Below are 22,727 nucleotides of genomic sequence, written 5' to 3' on the forward strand. Positions count from 1 at the left end.
GACATGTCCAAAACTTCTTTTATTACCCCATGGGGAACCTTTTGTTATAGAGAAATGCCCTTTGGATTAAAGAATGCTGGGGCAACCTATCAACGGGCTGCAACGACGATTTTGCATGACCTCATCCACGATATTGTGGAGGTTTATGTTGATCACATGATTGTCAAAAGTCATGATCGTGAAACGTACCTTGATGCTTTAAAATCATTCTTCGATAGAATTAGGAAATACAATCTGAGATTGAATCCTCATAAATGTGTATCTGGAGTAACTTCGGGAAAACTTCTAGGCTTCGTCGTAAGTCAAGACGGAATAAAGGTTGATTCTGACAAAGTAAAGGCCATACAAGAGCTTCCTCCGCCAAGGACGGAAAAGGAGATTCGGGGATTTCTTGGTAGAGTTCAATATATTAGTAGGTTCATATCGCAATTGACAACCCGGTGTGAACCTATATTCAAGTTACTTAAGAAAAATGTTCCTACAAAATGGAATGACGAATGTCAAGCCTCATTTGATTCAATGAAAGAATACCTCTCCAATCCTCCGGTTTTAATGCCACCGAAACCAGGGCAGCCCTTGATATTATATCTTACTATTACGGAAACAGCCATGGGAGCTCTTTTGGCCATGGGAGCTCTTTTGGCATGCGATATTGTCAGAATTTGACATTCAGTGCGTGAATCAAAAGTCTGTCAAAGGGAGGGCTATATCTGAAGCTTTGGCTGATGGACCTATATCGGGTGATGAATTTGATGATGATTTTCCATATGAACATATTTTCTGTCATAGTATGTCACAGTGGAAGATGTATTTCGACGGAGCCTCAAATAGAAGGGGAAAGGGTGTAGGGGTATTATTGATCGATCCTTATGGAGTACATATTCCTTTCGCTGTGAAGCTTAGTTTCCCAACGACGAATAACACGGCTGAATATGAAGCCTGCATCTATGGAATCAAAGCGGCATAAGCAGCTGGTGCAAAAAATCTCACAGTATACGGTGATTCTTATCTCATAATTTCCCAGACTATTGGAGCTTGGAAAGTTCGGGACGAAAGGTTGCAAATGTACACGGGGTATCTTCAACAATTTATCCCATTCTTTGGAGAAATAGAGTTCCAACATCTCCCTCGCGAATAAAACAGGTTAACCGATGCTTTGGCAAATCAGGCGGTAAATTTAACTTGGGACGATGATGTGAAGGTACAATCGGTAACAATTGTAGAAAAAGAAATTCCAGTGGTTAATTTTAAACCAAAAATCGCTTTATTAACCCAAGAAGATGATGAGGATGCTTGGTATACTGATGTTAAGAATTATTTAATCAATGGAGAATATCTTGAAGGAAGTCACAAGAAGGATCAATTGGCTATTCGAAGGCTAGCTTCTCATTTCACAATATTGAAAGGTTTGTTGTATCATAAGAGTTTCGATGGATATTTTGCAATTATGTATCGATGGGAAGCAGACACGAAGGATCATGGAAGAGGTACATGGGGGAGAATGTGGGCCTCACATGAATGGACGAATGCTTGCTCGGAAGATTATGCGAGCAGGGTATTATTGGACCACTTTGGAAAGTGATTGCATCCATTTCATACGAACATGCAAAAGATGTCAGCTATTTGCAAACCTTAATCATATGCCGCCAGTTAGCCTGAATAATTTTACTTCTCCATGGCCTTTTTCCAGCTGGGGCATAGATATCATTGGGCAAATACATCCGAAAGCTTCGAACGGGCATTAATATATATTGGTTGCTGTCGATTATTTTTCGAAATGGGTGGAGGCATCATCATATTCGAAACTAGGGGCAAAACAAGTTTCAAAATTTGTAATCAATAACATCATATGTCGGTATGGGGTACCTTTTGAAATTATTTCCGACAATGGTTCGCAATTTGAAGGCCATCTCAAAGAAACCCTTGAGAAGTATAAAATCAGACATCACCAATCATCACCATATCGTCCTCAAACCAATGGAGCTGTTGAAGCAGCTAACAAAACTATCAAGACGATAATCGCCAAGATGACAGATAGGGCTCGAGAATGGCCCGATAAACTTCCCTACGCACTTTGGGGATGCAGAATTTCCATTCGAACACCAACTGGGACTACTCCATATTCTTTGGTATATGGAATGGATCCGCTTCTTCCAATCGAAACGGAGATTCAATCGCTTCGCGTAATGAATGAAAGCGAGATATCTGAAGAACAATGGTTTAAAGAACGATATGATGAACTTTCTTTGAACTGTCCTATTACTTATTTTGTTTTATTTACTTTTTTTTTTCTTTTTTCCTTCTCTGATTTGTTTTTGTGGAGTCACCAGACTGTGGTACCTGGTTTTTAGTGGACAGAAATTAGTCTATAAAAGGTTCCACTTAGGTGTCTGATAAGACTTATAAACAAAACTTAGAGTCGCCATCTTATTTTTATCCAAATAAGGACGGATTTTAGAACAGTCAATTTTAAGAAATTAAAACTTAATAAAAATCAACTGCTAACTCCATAATAGGAAATAAGGCACAGGGTTCGGGGTTTAAGTTAAGAGAATCAAACGTCTGGAACTCGTCTTCTCTTCCGTTCTATGGAACGGGCTCTTACTATTGCGTTGTCAAAAATCAGGTTTTAAGACATATTAACCACATAAAAAAAAAATTAATACAAGGTAGGTTTGAGCACCAAAGTTGCACTACGTACCGATCATAGTGAGATTTTGAATTCACTCACGGATCAAAACCTTCGTAGTTCGGACAAATGCCATGTTTTAAATAACCAATTCCATTGGTTTTTTTATTTGGGTTGTTGACATAAACGTCATTTTTGTAAGTGGCATTTTAGTGATCTTTGACGGATTCACTCATAAAAATAAAATGAACCACCTTGGTTGAGGAAAATCACCCCGATTAGTGATCACCAAAAATGTCTTTTGAATAAGACAATTCAACAAATGCGTCCCAATTGACGACTTTTTAGTGGGTCAAGGTATTTTTTGGAGCAAAACTGTAAGGGTTCACTATATAATCTCACTTTGGGTTTAAATTCACTCAAGGTTAATTTTTGTAAGGTTTTAAGGGTTATGTGTTTAGGCTTAATGGAATTGGCCAAATAAAGCACGACACCTGTCAAGGCCTTACATCCAAATAAAAGGGAACAATAAACTATTTAATCATATCCGATTGTCAATTAATCCATCGGGTAATTATGATGAGAAATAAGTTTATTTTCATGGAGATGGATAATTGTTACAACCTTATACAACTAAATAATTAATCTTAACCTCATGTTTGGAAATGAGGCCATAACCTCATATTAACTATCATTACTTATTAAAAACAAACAAGCAAAGTTATATTATGATTCATTCTCGTGTCACAAAAGGATTTGAAATAAAAAAAGGTTCACGAAATTATAAAAGAAAATAATGCTTGTTAAGACTTTATTTCTGAAGTCATCTTTAAAAGAAAATTAAATTTCTTAGGACATTAATTATTTCAAAAGTCATCTTAAAATTAAAGATTTTTAAAACAACGACATTTAGAATTAAAGACTCTTATTTCTGAAGTCATCTTTAAGGTAAGATTAAAGTTTCTCAAAATAACACTTAGAATTAAGGCTTGTCAAAACTCTTATTTCTAAAATCATTTTTAAAATAAGATTAAAGACATTTTCATTAAAACTTCATAAGTTAAGAAGTATATATATAATATAGTGTAATATAGGTTTCATACCACCATTAATAAAAATTTTAAAAAGCAATTAAGAGAAAAACGTGCATATTTCATCTTTTTGATAGTTTGAACTAAAAAAAAATCATTAAAAATCATAGAAAAATCGAAAAAATTATTTTGAGATATGGTTGGAAAGCTCTTGAAAAGTTCTATTACTTGAGCTAAAGAACTGGAACTGATTCTGGTCGTAAAGGTTCTTTCATAGGCCATCTTTGGGATGTGGTAAGTAATTCCTTACTCTTGAACATCCTCTACGTAAACTCTTAATTCAGTAGGTCTTTAAGCTCACTTTAAGAAATAAATCATTCTAAAAAATATGCTTTAGGCAGACACATGAATGTATTGACCTTTTATATTGAAAATGCATTAGAAATAGATGCAATGCAAAATGCAATTACCCCCCTTTTTTGTAACCTATCACCTCACCAATAGGCTTGGCTTTCTAATGTGGAGTAATGAAAGATTTAGGGATAATTTAGCACCTAATATCGTCATTACCCCTATTGGTAACACCCCATGAAAACAAACACGTTAGTTAGCATAATAATAATAATTAAGGAAATTAAGAAAGGAATAAAAATAATACCTTGAACTAGATGTAGCAATATTTTTGGATAACCCTTCTTACTTATCAAGAATGAAAAGATGATTACTCCTTAGTTAAAGTGTAATAAAGAGACTAAGTGATTTTTTTTTTGGAATTTTGAGATATTAAAAGAAATTAATGCAAAATAAAGCTAAAGAACCCTTTTTTTCATGATTTTTTTTTTACTATAGAAAATAATCTTGAAAAATAAAACTAAGTCTTAAGAAAGAAATTTTTTGGTTTTTTTTTTAATATAGACTAGGATACTTGAGTAATTAAACTAGTGTTTTTAACAAAGATAATAATAACAATAATACTTGAACTTGAAATATTTTTTGTATTTTTTTTTTATAGGAATTAAAGATAATAACAATACTTAAATAAAAAAAATAGAAGTAGCAACTTAATTATAAGATGCTTTTAATAAGCTAATAACTTAAAAATAAAGCTAAATTAGAGAGATTTTAACTAAAACAAAGATTAGAAGATAAATTTTTAGAGAGAATTTTTAGGGAAAGAAGTTGTAAGAAGTTTTTGATGTCTTAAAACTTGAGAATTAGGGGGGTATTTATAGGTAAATAAAGGGGTTAATTTGTAAATAAAAAAAAGTAAATAAGTTAAAATTCAAGGATTACTTTGGTAAATATCAAGATCTTGGTAATAATGAGAATCTTGATATTAAATTCTCTTGTTTTTCATATAACAAACTTGCTAATATGTTTTGCAACGCTTAACCTGATAAAATAAAGAAAACCGTAATAAAATCAACTCTAATATTCACATAATAAAAAGGTTCTAAAATGCCATGGTATATATATATATATATATATATATATATATATATATATATATATATATATATATATATATATATATATATATATATATATATATATATATATATATATATATATATATATATATATATATATATATATATATATATATATATATATATATATATATATATATATATATATATAAATGTATGACCAAGTCGTGTCATAACTCAAAAATAAATAAATAAATAATACTCACATGGTATACAATAAAAGAGTGCCTAAATTCAACTAGTCACTATTACACTCACCGAGGTGTTAAAACAACACTTATAAAAAGTTAGCTCTGAGATGTCAGCTCTAAAAGATACACAAAGACATTAGGTTACAATACTAAAAGGGTTGGACAAAATATCTCAGAGTTAGTAAAAAAGTAAAAGAGAAATAACCCCTACCCTTATTAGATAGTACATATAAATTTACCCAAGAACATCTGAACATACGACAAAACCTTATACATACGAGCATTTCAAATAACCCTTAATAAAAAAAGTGGATCATTTAAAACCATAAGATTGACATGGTCAACGTGAAAAGTCATCATACAATACTAAGTCATACAACATGAGTTTAAGGTGGTCAAGAGTAAAATATAATCCCTTAACCGAATGACCTTAAAAAAAAAAGTAAACTCTTATCTTACTTTACTCTACTAAAACGCGAATTTATATTTATCATAGTCGTAAAAAACAAAGACAAAAGATACAAAACTAGATCAAAACAACAGGAAAACAAATAAAACAGAAGCCAAGTATATGTCGGCAAAATAAATTTTCATAACAGAAATTACTATTTGGAATAGGGCCAAATAGTGTTTGCATAGTGTCAAATAGTGTTTCGAATAGTAAAATACAATACATGACGCGTATGAAATCCTGCTATCCCAATTAGCGTCAGATAAATATTGATACAACTGATCCAAATTGAAATTTATTGGATACCACATTTACCGCAGGGGATAAAAAAAAGGTAACGTTAATTCACTATTGACAATTGTTTATTAAAACTGAAGAAGGAATAAACTAGATTGAGTAAACAAATCAGAGAAGGAAAAAAGAAAAATAAAATAAAATAAAATAAAACAAAATAAGTAATTAAAACAAAAAAAAAAAAAAAAAAAACAAAACAAAACAAAGTAAATGCCAAACCAAAAAAGAAACGGAAGAATCTTTATGGCAGGCAATTTGGTGGATGAAATTCACAAAGGCAAAAATCAAAGAAAAACATGATCCGCTATAATCGCTGCAAAAAAAAATTATTCATCTGAAACTTAACAAACATACACAATTATACATACGTATCCCTCGTCTAAACTCGTCCATACAACTCCTAGATAAATATGGACAGGTTAGGTCTGAACTTATATTTATCGGATCAAGTATTAACTGCGGAACAAGGATATTAGAACAGGCGTACATAAAAGGAGGTCCCTTTAGCACTACAACATATAGTACCCATTTAGATGTGGGAATGTTTGTCACTTCCCTTTATTGGTTGGACATGAGTCTTTAGAATAATGGACTTTATAGCTTAGGTAAATTGGTCATATAATAGGGTAGTGCACAAATCACAAAAAAAAAAAAAAAAAAAAAAAAAAAAAAAAAAAAAAAAAAAAAAAAAAAACTAGATAAAATAAAAAGCACCCTAACGGTCTAAGTGAACATATTAATATACTTACTATACTCTAAAGGGTTAAACGATACTTGTTTATAAGGAAAATGACATATCCCCCTCGCGAGACAAAAAAAATTGTACTTTATACTATACGATTATTATACATATACGTATAAAAATACGGTCTAAAATACTTACTTTTACTATAAAAAGAAATTACCCTTATCCAAAATCTCCACTCACCACTTAATTCTTATCTTCTTCCATCTTCCTCCTTACCCGAAAAAATCAAACAAAAACCACCATTAAACTCAACCACCATGTTTCAAGAAAACCAGGAAGATCAGCCTGTCTTCACCTTTGAGGAAGACATGAGGATGATAAGGGTGTATTTCATGTACATTGTGGAGCTAGTGGTCCTCCTAATGGTTGTATTAATTTACTTGTTAATCCATAAGTAAAAACCCAAAAATTACTTCGGTGGAGCAGGGTAGAAATGTATGTAGTGTCAGTTGTACTTCAATATTTTGTAATTTAGTAATTTAGAAGTACAAATTGTAACATGTATTTTGGAAATTATGAATAAAAATCATTATTATTACTCGTTTCCTTCGTTTTATGTAATAAAACAAACGTCATTAAGTTTATAAAAATAATTAGCAAACTAATAATTATTATTTGCAAAAAAAAAAAAAAAAAAAAAAAAAAAAAAAAAAAAAAACAATAATTATAGTAATAAAAAATAATTAATAGTGATAATTAAAAAGGTAGGATCAAAATCTGGTGTCTACAAATACTACTAGTATATATATGCTGTAAAAATTCTACCGTAGTCGTCGACTACGGACGACTATGGACGACTACGGTAAGAGATTAAATTTGAATCGTTGATTTATTATTTGTCTAATCCTAGTTGTCCAATCCTACACCTATGTTATACAGTCATCAAAGGATTGTTTGGTTTTTTATTTTTTTATTTTTATTATTTTTTTTACACGCATTATCAATTTTTAAATATTTTATCTTCAATCTATATCATCTATAACCTTACTAACATTCGTATGAATTAAATTGAACTTCATTTTCAATCTAAAACCTTCATCTTCAACCAAAACATTCATCATCCTTCATATGTGGCTAATTTATTAAGAATGTAAAAGTAATATTAATTAAATTATACTATTACTTAAACATTATTAGAAGTATAACAAATTGAAAAAAAAAAATCATCTTAAGACTTCATCATGATTCATCTCTATTATTAACCTCCATTGTCAATATTAACATTGAACCTCCATTTTTTACTTCATAATTTACTTTCACTCTTCACTAAAATGTCCCCTAAATTACCAAACTCTATGAAAAACGTTAACATGTAAAAGCAATGTCAAATTATCACAATTATGTCTGCATTTTTATTTCATAGAAAATCAAATTAGTCAATTCATTTGAATCACATCTCAAGGGAATTTTTAAAAAAACTGATTCAAAACTCATGTATCATATTCATGTACAATAATTGTATGGTATAAAATGGTGGTGTACTTGATAGTACTAGTTATTTTGTCTAATCATAATCACCATTGATGAAAACTTTGAAGCTCTAAATATAATAGTCTGTAATTTTTTATTTTTTTTTAAAAAAAAGAGTAAAAAAAAAAACAGAAAATAAAAAACTTGCAGTCAATTAGGCGTGAATAGAGGATTTTTTTTGTTATTCTTTTGGATAAAATTTATCTTCATTTATCTTTACCTAAAATAATTGTATGGTGTAAAATTATGTTAATTAGATTTTCCTTTTCACCAAATTGGTGTATCTATTATATAAATTAATACATATATTACTTGTACATAATTATATGTCACACATTTTTTTCGAATATTCATATACATACAGCTTTTTTGGTTTGACTAATTTCGGATACATAGAAATACTAAATACACGTATAAGGTTGGAAAAGAAAAAAAATCTTGTTGGGATAATTATTAGACTTAAATATATTAGGATATCAATTATTTTTTTTTTTAAAAACGTTATTTAGATTTCTTAGGCACCACACTTAGCTTTCTTATTAAAAAAAAGGCACTACCTCAATAGTTGTTATTTTTTATGTTTGATATGAATATATAATCTTTAGTTTCAAAGCTGTTCATCTACATCCATAGTGGAATCATAACAAAACTAATAATAGTAACAATATAATAACAAATAAATATATACTGTATATCTTAAAATTTTCTAACGAAAATACATACTTGTAAGTTGTAATAGAAGTTACTCAAAAGTCAAAACCATAATCCTATAGAGCATACACGCATTTCTTTCGCTTTTAGATATCCTCAATTTAATTTTGGGCATATCCATTTTTTTTTAATTTTTTTTTAATTTTTTTTTTGTAAGTTAGGCAGAATGATTGACAAAAATAAGACTTGAGTAAGACATAAATCATGGTGTATAAATTATTTTCCATTTTTGGTGTACCTAAGCTATATTTGGGCGTACCTAAAACGAAGTACTTAAATTTATTATTTTTTTTTATTTTTTTATTTTTTTTATTTTTTATTTTTTTAAAAGAAGTATTTTTACATTATTTCAGATAATCACATCCATTTTTACTACTCTTGACTTGACTAGATGTATTGTCACTCTATCTAACCAAAATCTTATTAGCTTATCACGACTCTTATTAAAATAGAAAGACCGATTTTAAAAGATTATAGTAGTTGCTCGGCCAAAACATTACCTATTACATAGTGATTCTTAAGAAACCCCCTTATCATGATTCAATCAAGAAACCCCCTTATCTTAAATTTATTTAAGGATCAAGAAACAATATACTTGAATGTACATAGTATGTACTAAAGAGGTCCCAAATGACTACAATTTTGTCCCTAAATACAATGCTAAAGATATGTTTAATTTTCTTTTAATTGAAGGACAATTATAGAAATTCATACACGCATAGCAATTTTGTTTATTAGTCCCATTATTTACAACGAATTAACCTTGCGTATAACAATCAACCCCTGTAGCCCTATAGCATTGCATATTAATTTTGCTTTTAGGTATCCCCAATTTAATTTAGGGTGTACTCAAAATTCGAATCTTATTATTCAATCATGACAATTGACAAAGATAAGACATGGGTAAAACATATATACTTGTACGTAGCGCGTAACAATAATTAACACAAGTAGGCGGTCTCAAATGACTACTAGCTAGGTAGAACCTGTTTCAATTTACTGAACTGAACTGAATAGAGCTGAAATGAATTGTTTAGGAGAGAAGGAAATAAGGAACTGAATTGAACTTAACTGAACTGAACTAAATTAAACTAAACTGAATTGAAATTAATCTGAACAGATTAGGCCCTTAGTCCCAATATAATTAAAACGTTAAATATCAGTTTATCTTCAATTGAAGGATCGATGATTATCGAAATTATACAAACAAGAATCCTAACAAATTAGAGTATTAGTCCAATTGTTCCTGACGGAGGATTACCCTTTGTTGAAAAAAAAACTCTCAACCCCTATAGAGCATACATACATAAATTATTTGATGAAGGTTATTACAATCATATTGGGCAATTTCAATTAAGTATTATAGAATCACAATATAAAATATTTTAAGATTATTATAATCCAATTAGGCAGTTCTAATTATTACAATCAAATTAGGCAGTCTCATTAAGTATTATGTTAATGTAGTGTCAAGGCAGTTATTATATTACAACCAAAATTGATAGTCCCAATTAAGTATTACAGAGTCCCAATAAAGAATATTTTAAAGTCGTTACAATCAAATTAGGCAGTCCCAATTAACAAATATTATAGAGTCCTAATAAAGAATATATTATTTAAAGGTTATTAAAATCATATTAGGTATTCTCAATCAAGTATTATAGATACACATTATATAAAATATTTTAAGATTTTTATAATCAAATTAGGCAATTCTGATTATTACAATCAAATTAGGCAATCACATTAAGTATTATGTTAATTTAGTGTCAAGGTAGTTATTATATTACAACCAAAATAGACAGTCCCAATTATGTATTATAGAGTCCCAATAAAGCATATTTTAAAGTCGTTAAAATTAAATTAGGCAGTCCCAATTAAATATTATAGAGTCTTAATAAATAATATATTATTTAAAGATTATTACAATCATATTAGGTAATCTCAATTAAATATTATAGATACACAATATAGAATATTTTATGGTTATTATAATCATATTAGGAAGTTCTCTAACCGTTTTTTTATTTTTATTTTATTTTTATCATTCCTTTTAATATTCATATAAAATCAAGTAGTAAGTAAAAATTAGATGCCTATTTTTAATTTTACTCGTAAGAAAAAATGAAAACGAAAAGTTACTTGTAAGAAAAAAATTGGTAAAATAATAATAAAAAAAAACATATGAAAACTATCAAAAGTTACACATAAGCTATCAAAAGTTACCCATACTTGTTTGGTTAAGGGTTACTCGTTTGGTCAATGGTTACTTGTAGGGGGTTACTCGTTCGGTTAGGGGTTAATTACTTGTAGGGGGTTAGTCGTTTGGTCAGGGGTTACTTATTCTGGGGTTACTTGTTTGGTCAAGAGTAAAATATGAGGGGTTATTTATTTTAGGGTTACTCAGACACGGAAATTGTGCTAAGCGACTAAGTATATAACCTCAAATAAGTAACCCATACAAGTAACCCCTGAATAAGTAACACATATAAGTAACTTCTGCCACATGGTGTGGCCTGCCACACTGAAAAAATTGCTGCTTATTTAATGGTTATTTTCCGAATGGTTTTGATTAAAGACAATTTAATCTTAGCCTTTTTTTTGGGATCGGACTGCTTATAATTATTTTTTAGGAGTTTGGGACGATCTTATTATATATTTTTGTTATATACTCCCATCGTCTTTTATTTACATGTCTATTTCTAATATTTATTACTCACATAATAAAAAGAAATAAACATGTAAATAAGTGAAAGAGAGAGTAATATGTATACACATATTTGGCTAAGAACACTATCGGTAATAAACTGATAAGAACATTTGAACATTAAATCATTACTACCATTGTATTTAACAACAATTGAATTTAACAAGGTTATGTGTCATATTGTTGGAAAATGACATAAAATGCAATTTAAGATCAAACCCCTCTTAATTTCATCATACCTTAACAAGTTGGGGATACCCACCCATGATATAGGACCACCCAATAAAAAGCTAAGTTTTTTAAAAAAAAACAAATAACACTCACTTTTTAACACTTTTGATGATCTAATAAGGAGTAGATGCACATAAATGGATTAATTATTCCAACTAATTGTTATTCTAAATGGACAACAAATATGTAAGTAATACATTGCGTATCTAAAAAATGCATTAGTTATGTGACAAATGTCACCCAAATTAGTTAAAGAATGAAAATTTGCAAATTGCAGACAATTAAAGTTCGTATTTTGCAAATTGCAGCCATTTATTTTTTATTTTTTTTTTTTTTTGCAAATTGCAGCCCAAAAGTTCGTATAAATTGTAAATTGCAGCCCAATTCATTTTACATCGATTTACATGTCGAAAAATCTTCGGTTAAGGTTTTAGGGGCCATTTTAATTTTTAAGGGACCAAATTGAGCTTAAAATTATCAAAAAATAACATAAGGGCCTTGTTTTGCGTAACAAAAATATACTTCGTATCCATTTGTGGGAAACTATAAAAATAAGACACTTATGTTATTGTTTTTTTGCTAATTCCAAGCTCAATTCGGTTCCCTGAGGCCTTAAATGGCCCCTAAAACCTAAATTTTTGATATGTAAACTGGTGAAAAAGTTGAATTTGACTGCAATTTATAATTTATACGAACTTTTGGCTGCAATTTACAAATTTTCCATTAAAGAAATGGTAATTAAATTGTAAGAACATATAAACAACAAATCCACCATATAAACAATAAAGAAACGAATTATTTAACAAAGTTACATATAGCAATAAAACATCAATGGAGCTCTATCTCTAAAAAGAGAGATGGATCAGAGTGGACAAGTTCCTGATCTAGTGACATACAACATGTTGGTGGGTGCCACTTGTAATCTTGGGTTAATACAGTTTGCACTTCAATTGCATGATGAAATGCTTAGGAGGGGGTATCTTCTAGATGTTGTGACTTACACAGAGCTGATCAAAGGTTATTGTTTAAAGGGTCAAGACAAGGAGGCAAAAGAAATGTCTGCATTTCCATTTTCTGTTGGATAAGGTGGCCCAGCGCTTATTGTATTATGCTTCGCTGAACCTTTCTTCTGCAGCAAAGCTGGTTATTATTAATTCGGTGTTGGTAGCTACTTTTAATCATATTTTATCGGTGTTTAAGGTTCCAACTACAGTTTGTGAGCGGCTGGATTCTATGTTGTCTCGATTTTGGTGGAGATCAGGTAAAGATTCTAAGGGTTTGGCCTTAGTTTCAGCCGCGTTTCCGCATTCTCCTAAAGGGTTAGGAGGTTTAGGTATCAGTCATTTTCGTTCTTTCAATCAGGCCCTTTTGGCTAAACAATCTTGGAGGCTAATGAGACAGCCACAACTTTTAGCTTCTCGGGTACTTAAGGCTAAGTATCCAAATTTATTTTCGCAGTCTCCTGCTCTTTCTAGGTCTCGGCCTTCTTGGGGTAGTCGGGGGCTTCTTGAAGGAGGTATTGTTGTGTCTAAAGGTTTGTCTTGGAAGGTGGGTTATGGGGAGAAGATTAATATTCTGTCGGATAATTGGATTCCTAATGTTATGATTGAGTTTAAGGAAGATATTCCTGATAGTGATCGTCCTCTGGTGGTTGCTGAGTTAATGTCGGCTAGGTCTAGAACTTGGAATACTTCTTTGATTCGCCAGCTGTTTCCTTCTCTTGTTGCTTCTTCTATTATTGGTCTTGATATTCCCAGACAGAAGATTGATGATTTTGTATACTGGAAGTATACTAAGGATGGTATGTTTTCTACTAAGACAGCATACTCTTATTTGGTGGCTCAGCATTTTAATTTAGATCTTGTTCGAAGTTCTGCTATCTGTTGGAAACGGTTGTGGGGCACTCCTCTCCTTCCAAAATGGAAGATGTTTGCTTGGAAAGTTATGCATAATGCCCTTCCGGTGACTGCATTACTTGTTCTTAAGGGCATTCCTGTAGATCCTGTTTGTATTTTTTGCCGTGCTAATTCAGAGTCGGTCGTTCATTTGTTTTGGGACTGTCCTCTGATGCAATGGCTTTGGGGGGAGGTTAATTTAACCCGCGTCGTTGCTCCTTTTGTGTCTAGTCCTTGGCCAGAGTGGTTCTCGGACTGTATCTCTGCCCTAATTGATGTAAGGGACTAGGATAATCTTGATAGGATGTTTGGCCTTCTGTGGGCTATTTTGCTTACTAGGAATAGTGTGCGTTTTCGATCTGAGGTTTTCTCTCCGTACTCTATTCTTCATTTAGCTTTTTCTTGGTACGAAAGAGGTAAAGCAGCTCGGTTGTTTGGTGGTTCTTGTTTTGGAAATCCTCCAGGGTTTTGTAGTTCTCCTTTGCTTCGGGTACTTAGGGGTAGTAGTGAGGATAGTTGTGAGTTATCTATTTGTTTTGATGGTGCCTGGGATGAGGTTACTCATTGTGCGGGTATTGGTTGGTGTGAGGTGGATTCTTCTGCTGCTCCTCTGGTGCATGGTGGGGCTCATGCCTGTATTGCTAACTCGGCTCTTCAGGCTGAGCTTATGGCCTGTTTTTTTGCTTTGAAGCATGCTATCCGTCACGGTGTATATCGTGTCCTGCTGCTTACGGATTGCTCAGGAATCTCCCGTTTATTGTTGGGTCCTGGTATTGCTGATATATCTGTGGCTTGGGTTATTAAAGATATTCGGGCATTGTTGGATTCATTTGTAGTTTGTCATATGTGTAAGGTGCCTAGGGCTGTGGTTTCTCAGGCTCATGATCTTGCAGGAGCGGCTCGACGAAGGGAGTTATTGTCTTTTGTTTTTTAATTTTGGTTTTTTCTTTGTTTTGTGTTCTCCTTGTCAAAAAAAAAAAAAATTAAAAAAATAAATCAATAATCAAATAAAGGTATTATTTCAAAAAAAAAATGTAAATATACCCGTCAAAAAAAAAAAAAACCTACGCTACTAATATTTTTCAAAAAAACAAATCATAATCTTATCAAGATAAGTATGAAGCTTTAGGATTTTTTTTTTTTTTTTAAGGAGTATGGCACTTTAAATTAGATAGATAAAAATGGCTATAAAAATATTCTATTTTATCTTCTACTAGAAAACTTTTAATTACAAAAATACTAACATAGATTAAAATTTAAAAAAATAAGGTATTGAAATATATTGTTTTCCAAGATTATTATAATATTATCAATATCAATTTTAAAGAAAAAATCATTTTGGTAGCATACTTTGTACGGAGTATTAATCTTAAAACTATGCATAACGTATAAGAACAAAATAATTTTGTTATAGTATACTTCGTACATAACATATATTGGAAAATTAAATCTAATTGTTCTAAACATTTATGTGATTATTTTATTTTAATTTAAAAAAACCTACTACTCACTAAAATATATTTAAAAAGTTGATTACGGAATACTAATTATGCTAAAGTAAAATGAACTCAAATAAATTTTCATATTATGCCGATCAAACTGTGTCAAAAATTTAAGGACAATTGGATATGAGTTCGTATATGGGTACTAACCTAACTACCTAAGCAAATAATTTAATTTTCTTATATAAAACCTTATATCGTCTAAGTTTCTATTAGTATTTTTTTTATATATATATACAATCCAATTCAATAATCTTTACATTTAATTTAAGTTATTTTGTTACAAATAAATTTTTTGGATAAATTATCGTTGAATTAACACCATATTTATTATTTATTTATTGTAAAATTTAATTATGACCGTACATGGCACAAGACTTAACCTAGTTGAAAATAAAACTCTATACTAACTTTTTTATCCAATAAATCTATCCAATTTTTATCTTTATAAAAAAAATATAACTTTTTTATCCATAAAAATATATCCCAATAACTCCAACATGGCATGAAATAATTAATCGTTGCCTATATTTGGAATTGAAATGCCAAGTGTCACTTTCTCGTACTCTATGTAAAAGTTTAGCTTTATATATTAGTTATCTGATATAAATGATTTGTACGTCTGATTTATTGGTATTTTATCGAAAATGAAACTCTAAACTAACAATTTCATCCTAAGATTCTATCCAAATAGAATTCTAAACTAATATTTTTTTTTTTTTTTTAATCTTAGGAAGTCTATTTAAATCTATCCAACGTGGCGCGATACTTGGCGAAAAGTTAAAAGCCATGTGACCTCGTTTATTTACATTTATCCAACGTGGTGCGACACTTGGCGAAAAGTTGGAACGCCAAGTGTCGATGTCTCGTGTTTCTTTTTGTTTTTTTTTTTTGTTTTTTTTTAAACCAATCTTCTTCAGTTCTATCATTCGCTTTTATTTTATTGTTATTCATTTTTAAACAAACAGTAATTAATAATCTTTAAGAGCTTTTCCTCAAAAAAATGGTCCTTAAGAGCTTTATTAAGTGTTACCAGTTACGAGAAATCTTGTTTGTTTAAATTTATTTGTTCAAACACTTGTTTTTTTTTTCTTTTATAAAATTGAATAAATATATGTTCCAAATAAAAAATATCTTAAGTATCCTCATTTATAGCATAGATTTTTTTTTTTTTTTTTTTGAAAAGCAAAAATATTTCATTAATTAAAAGTCATACAACATCTACAATAAAGATTCAACGTTAACAAATACATAAGATATTGAATCAAATAGAATATTCCTTCATAAAAACTACGATCGTCGAGTAGATCTTGCACTGCGGAGCAACTCCCGCTTATATCGCTGAAAATTACAGCCTTGTTGGAGAGACAATCTAACGATCCTTTGTAGCCGTGAGGATGTTTTCCTTCTGATTCATCTGTTCGTATTCGAAAACTTGATAACTTTTTCACCAACGAAATAATTTCACGACAATCCATTAGATATGCTACCATGGATTCAAAACTAAGAAATTTTATTCTCCCTCGAAAAGAGGAGATAAACCTTGTCTTTCGAAGGAGGTCGAAAAACCCTTGTCTTTCGAAGGAGATCAGAAACCCTTTCTTTCGAGGGAGAAAAATTCCTCCCAAAAGGAGGAAGTATTATTATAAACCTAAAAAAAACAATAAAAAAACCAGGATTGGGGCTTTCCACCGATTAAAATTGATGGAAGCCCCTTCTAAATTCAACAACGGAAGCTAGGGTTTTTGAGAGAGAAAGAAGGAGAGAGAGGAGAGAGAGCATAGAATATATATATATATATATATATATATATATATATATATATATATATATATATATATATATATATATATATATATATATATATATATATATATATATATATATATTTATATATATATATATATATATATATATATATATATATAGAATTAGGGTAGTTGTGTTGTATATATTCTGAATGGATGGAAAAGACAACCAATCATATTCTATCGTTATTTTTTACTCCATAATATTTAACAATCTATTTTAGTGTCTAAGATAATTGGAGATAAATTTTGTCGCAAATTCATCCTTTATTCATGGTAATTATTCACTAAATTTTATGTTCCACTATTTCAGAATAAATAAATTTAAGAAAAGATATTATCATATATTACTCCCTAAATAACAACACTCTCTCTAATTTCATTTTTCAAATAGATAAATAAATAAATAAACAAACCTTTTTTTTTTAATAGAATGAGTAAACGCATAAAAACTATTATTCATCTTCCACCTAAAATCACTCCCACCTTCAACAATGACAATAGAGTTACAACATTGAATAATGCAGGTTACATGAACGATATGATTAATTAAATTAAAGGACTAATTAAAAAAAATACAATATCTGAAATTAGTTTAAATTGAAGCATATTCCATTGATTTCATATCTTTGGTAATTTATTGAATAATATTGGAAGAAAAATGGAGGTTAAAGGTTGAAGATGAAGTGATCCATTGAAGGTTGAAGCTAGAAACAATTAATTTGAAATTATTAAAAAAAATTCCATAATCAAACGAATGGTTATACTAATCATTAAATTGATTACAAACTCCTAAATCAGAAAAAAAAAAAAAAAAAAAAAAAAAAAAAAAAAAGCATAAATGTGATTATTATACATTAATCTTATTCATTTTATATAAACTTTGGTAGTTTATGGTTGTAGTTTGGATGAAGTGCGCCCTTGTAAATGGTTGAATCTATCAAAATGGGATGAAGCTATTAAAAATGGAGATGAAGCTATATAAATGTTTTTTTTTTTTAAATATAATTTGGGCGAATGTTGATAGTATTATAATTTATATGGATGAATGTTTATAATTTTATAATTTTGAAGAAAAAAATTTTACCCATGAAAAAAATTATAACAAACAGAACTCTGATGACTGGTCATGACATGTCATGATATTTTATGAGGTGTAAATTAGATTTTTCATTTTTTAAAAATTTATAATGATAAACGTCTAAGATTAAACAATAATCAAAATTAACGGTTTAGATTTAATATCTTACCGTAGTCGACCGTAGTCATCCGTAGTCGACAATAATCAAAATTAACGGTTCAAATTTAATATGCTGCTATTATCTTACAAAAGGGGCAGTGGAACAAGTTATAGTATATGGGTTGGAGTACTATACATGTGGTGGTGGATTGTCATATTTTGTAAAAATTTAATTTGATGATTTCATAAGTTTAGTTAATGGTGTTTTGTGGGTTTCGTTTCTTTTTTTTATAAAAAAACAAATGAAAGAATTTTACCTTTGACTTTTGGTTTTTCGAAAGCTAAATGGTCATCTTCAATATTTATCACTCAACTTATTATCAATTAGTGTACTTATGGGGTGATTAGATTATGGGTGGTAATATGTTGATCTTACGCCTACCTTCTCAATTAGTTGCATAATTATCTAACTTAGGCTATTTATTTGTTTAATTGTAGACGAAGGCCGTATAGGTGATTACTCAGGGAACTACTAAACTTTATCCACGCGTCTTTGAGGTAATTTTCAATGTCCATCATCTCTTTAGAATCTCGTTAGGAAATTGTTTTGAAATATTGTGTGCCAACTATGTGCTTATGTAATTATATGCGATGAGTGTGATATCGTATGATATTATGGAATAATATTATATATTAGTTTTCTATTTTGTGAACTAGTATATGTACTTTCGAAAAATTTGATTATTTGATATCGTATGAGTTTCTTTTAAAAATAAATAAGATCTTGGGTATTGGATGATTGATTATACGTGATTGATGGTCTATATGCCATGTAGGATGACTATGGTCTAATAATACTGAAATTGAAGTATTAAATTGATTTGTGCAATACTTGTGTACAATGTAATTGGATGATTTAATCTAATAAAATGTACAGTGAAATTTAATTTAAGCAGGGAAATGAAACCCAAAAGGGTGAAGAACAAGTTGCCCACTAGTAGTTATGGTTGCTACAACTGGTTTAAATTATTGTATAATGTTGTTAGTCTTCCTCCTAATCACTGGGTATTAGTAAGGGGTGTGCACAATAGGGACATTCTGTTTATTTCATGGCCATTTGGGGATAACGCGCGACCCTCTGTAAAGTAGATGGTGACAGGGACTAGTCCCGGCTTACTGGCGTTCTCTTTCCCTTTCTTAAATAAAGTAATAATATGTTATGTGACTATTTGAACTTGGTTAAGTATTTAAATATTTATGAGACTATATTATGTATAAAATGTTTTGAACTAAAATTATTTATTTTACGGGATGGAGTTGGAATTACTCAGTTTATCTGATTTTTTGGAGTTTTCTCTCTTTTCTTGTTTCTGATTTTTTTGCAGGTTGGTAAAAGGGTAGTCGGTTACGTGTGAGGAGGCGTTAGAATAATCACGTAGCTAAGACAATTTAGTTTATTTACGAATTTAATTATTTCCTTTCAACTACCAAAATAATTGCAGTTTTGATGTAATGACTATATTATTTTGCCACAACTTTGACCACTTAGTTTATTTAAATATTATGTTATTTTTTCTTTGCATTTATTTTCTACGGAAAATAAGTGTAGCAGTAACACTCCCAGAGTTCGATGGTTGGGTTTTTGAAAGTTAAAGGTTACTCTGATTGTTTTTTTTTTTTTTTAAAAAGAACTCAAATTTTGGGGGTGTTACAAATTGGTATGCAGAGCCAAGGTTTTTCAAAAGTTAGGGACTAAAATGAATTAAATTAAAGATTTAGGTTTAAAATTTGTATAAAAGTTTAAAATTGATTTAAGCTTAGGAAAGCCGTGAGTGTGGGAATCACGATAAGGGATTTATGTGTTTTATAGTACTTTTATTTAATACTTATTATGTGGTTATTTACTTTCTTTTATTAGATGGTACGAGTACATAAAACTGCAAGAGAGTTGAGTGCTAGGAAGAGTACACATTTATTATTACCTGATTCTCCTTACGGGATTCGTATGAATTATAATGAAAGCATTAGACATTACGTGCACCGCTTAAATCTCTGCATTGAACACTTCCATTACAATGTACTTAGGGGCCAATCTGATTACCTTACTCCGGAGAGACGATCTCAAATTCTTTTACACACACTACACTTAAGGGGACCTTTTTTCTCAACTTAAGAAGAAATATGCTGACTTATACATCAATGGTAAAACAAATGATAAATATTATTATGATGGAAGACGGATCCCTACTGTGGACTACCTTGAGAAGGCAATGATGGAAGCCAAGCGAGACTTTGACTATAACCTGGATGATGAGGAGGAGGATGAGCCCTAGGAAAGTGAAGCTCGTGAGAGTCAAGGGGAAAATAATAATTGAATTCTTTTAAGCTGCGTTTAGTTTATTTGGTTAAAATTTTTATAAATAAAATCTAGTTTCTTATGACTAGAAACTGTAGTTTTGGTTTATTTGTAACTAGTAGTTTATTGAGCTATTTAGTACTAGTATTATATTTCAAAGACGATTTTCATTCTCTTCTGGTTTTGCAATAAAATAATTTTGATTAATATATTTATACCTTGCTATTTTATGATTATTAATAAAAATCAATTCATTTTTTCTATCTATTGCATTTATATAGAACAAAGCTCTTATTTTCTTATGCTTACTTTAGTCAAGACTAGTAATGACTTGGTTGGGTGATAGTGAAATCACAAAACAATGCGCGAATTTATAGTCTAATGCTAAGTTGATGCATTATTTGGTTTGGAATTTGGCCGACTCTATGAATGCTATTGAGATTTAATAAATCTCTTAATTCTTGTCTATATGTGTTGATGTGTTACATGAACGCACGTGGTTGATGATTTAATTGCAATTCACACGATCTAAATAAGTCGTGTTAAAATGTGTATGGTGGTAACACCAGTGTTGTAATTGTTACAAACTGTGTATGCAAAATTACCACGTTTATACCAGGTCTCGTTGGAGAAGAATTGCACAAATGGCCGAGACTCCTGAACAACTTGGTGCTAGGTTAAGAGCTCTTGAGCAAATGAACCTGAACCTTGGAATGTTGTTGCAAAACCAGCTGAATAACAATAACAACCACAACAATAATGACAACGACTCTGAAGCTGCTATGGCTAAGAAACTTGCTGCATTGAAACCTCCGCTATTTATGGGGAAGGGAGATCCCATGTTGGTTGAGAACTGGGTATGAGACTTTGACAAGATTTTCACTGCTGCTAGTACCCCTGATGCTCAGAAGGTGGACCAAGCCACTTTCTATTTACGTGAGGCTACTAATATTTGGTGGGAAAATTAAGGAGCCACTATAAGAGCTGAACAGAACTTTAACTGGGAGGCTTTAAAGAAAGCAATAAGGAATCGTTTATTTCCTGAGCATATCAAGAGACAAAAGTACATTGAGTTCAGTAGGTTTAACCAAACAGCTGGTATAAGTGTGCAGGAGTATGCTGAGAAATTTAATGAGTACGCAAGGTTTTGTCCTAATGTAGTGCTTGATGAGTGATCCAAGGCTCGGAAGTTTGAAGATGGACTGACTTTTAGGATCCAAAAGAAGGTGATCGGGGCTGGTACCGCTGCTACTTATAAGGAGGCCTATGATAGAGCTTGTAATATTGAAAGGATTTTGAAACGTGAGCAGGAGGTCAAGGATAGGCGTAAGAGAAAAGGGAATGGTGAGAGTTCATCGAACCCTCAAGGTTATGACAAGAGACCAAGCCTAGGGGGTAATAGCAATGGGAATGGTGGAAATGGTCAGCAGGGAGGCCGTAACAATAACAATCGAAGCAATAACCACCGGGGCTAGGGACAACAGAATCAGCAAGGATCTCGCAATCGACCATGCCGTAAATGTGACAAAAGCCATCCAGGACGCAACTGCAATGGAGATTTGCTTACTTGCTTTGAATGTGGGGAGGTTGGTCACAAGAAATTTGAGTGCCCAAAGAAGCAGAATGGCAATAATCAAGCTCAGAATGGGCAAGGTAACAACAATGGCAATAATGGAGGTGGTTATGGGAGGAACTTAAACTACAACAACCGCTTCAACAACAACAATTCTCGGGGTCAAAATGGCAATGCTCAAGGAAGGAATGGCCAAAAGAACAACCATGGCGGAGGAAGCAACCACAATGGCAATGGTAGGACCAGTAACGGAAGAATCTATGTCATGAACCAGAACGAGATTGACTCTAATGCCAACATTGTGACGGGTACTTTTCTCGTGAACTCAAAACCTGCTTACTTACTTTTTTTATTCTAGGGCATCTGCTTCTTTTGTAGCCACTTCTTTCGTTAATAAACATGCTTTAAAACCTTCATCTTTTTGTCAAACCAATATAACAATTCCTTCAGGGGAGGTAGT

At 30.8% G+C, this 22,727-nt stretch overlaps 1 protein-coding gene across 1 annotated transcript; it reads left to right on the top strand.

Moving 5' to 3' along the window:
- The first annotated feature begins 12,810 nt into the window (after nucleotides 1-12,810).
- LOC145570760 (uncharacterized) lies at nucleotides 12,811-14,782 on the top strand. Its single transcript, XM_081629906.1, has 3 exons — nucleotides 12,811-12,970; nucleotides 13,089-13,957; nucleotides 14,138-14,782. The coding sequence occupies exons 1-3, from the start codon at nucleotides 12,811-12,813 to the stop codon at nucleotides 14,780-14,782; spliced, it is 1,674 nt and encodes a 557-aa protein (XP_081486032.1).
- The last annotated feature ends 7,945 nt before the right edge of the window (nucleotides 14,783-22,727 follow it).

The sequence above is a fragment of the Chenopodium album genome, chromosome 2 (assembly GCF_948465745.1).
Source record: "Chenopodium album chromosome 2, dcCheAlbu1.1, whole genome shotgun sequence".
Taxonomy (NCBI): Eukaryota; Viridiplantae; Streptophyta; class Magnoliopsida; order Caryophyllales; family Amaranthaceae; genus Chenopodium; species Chenopodium album.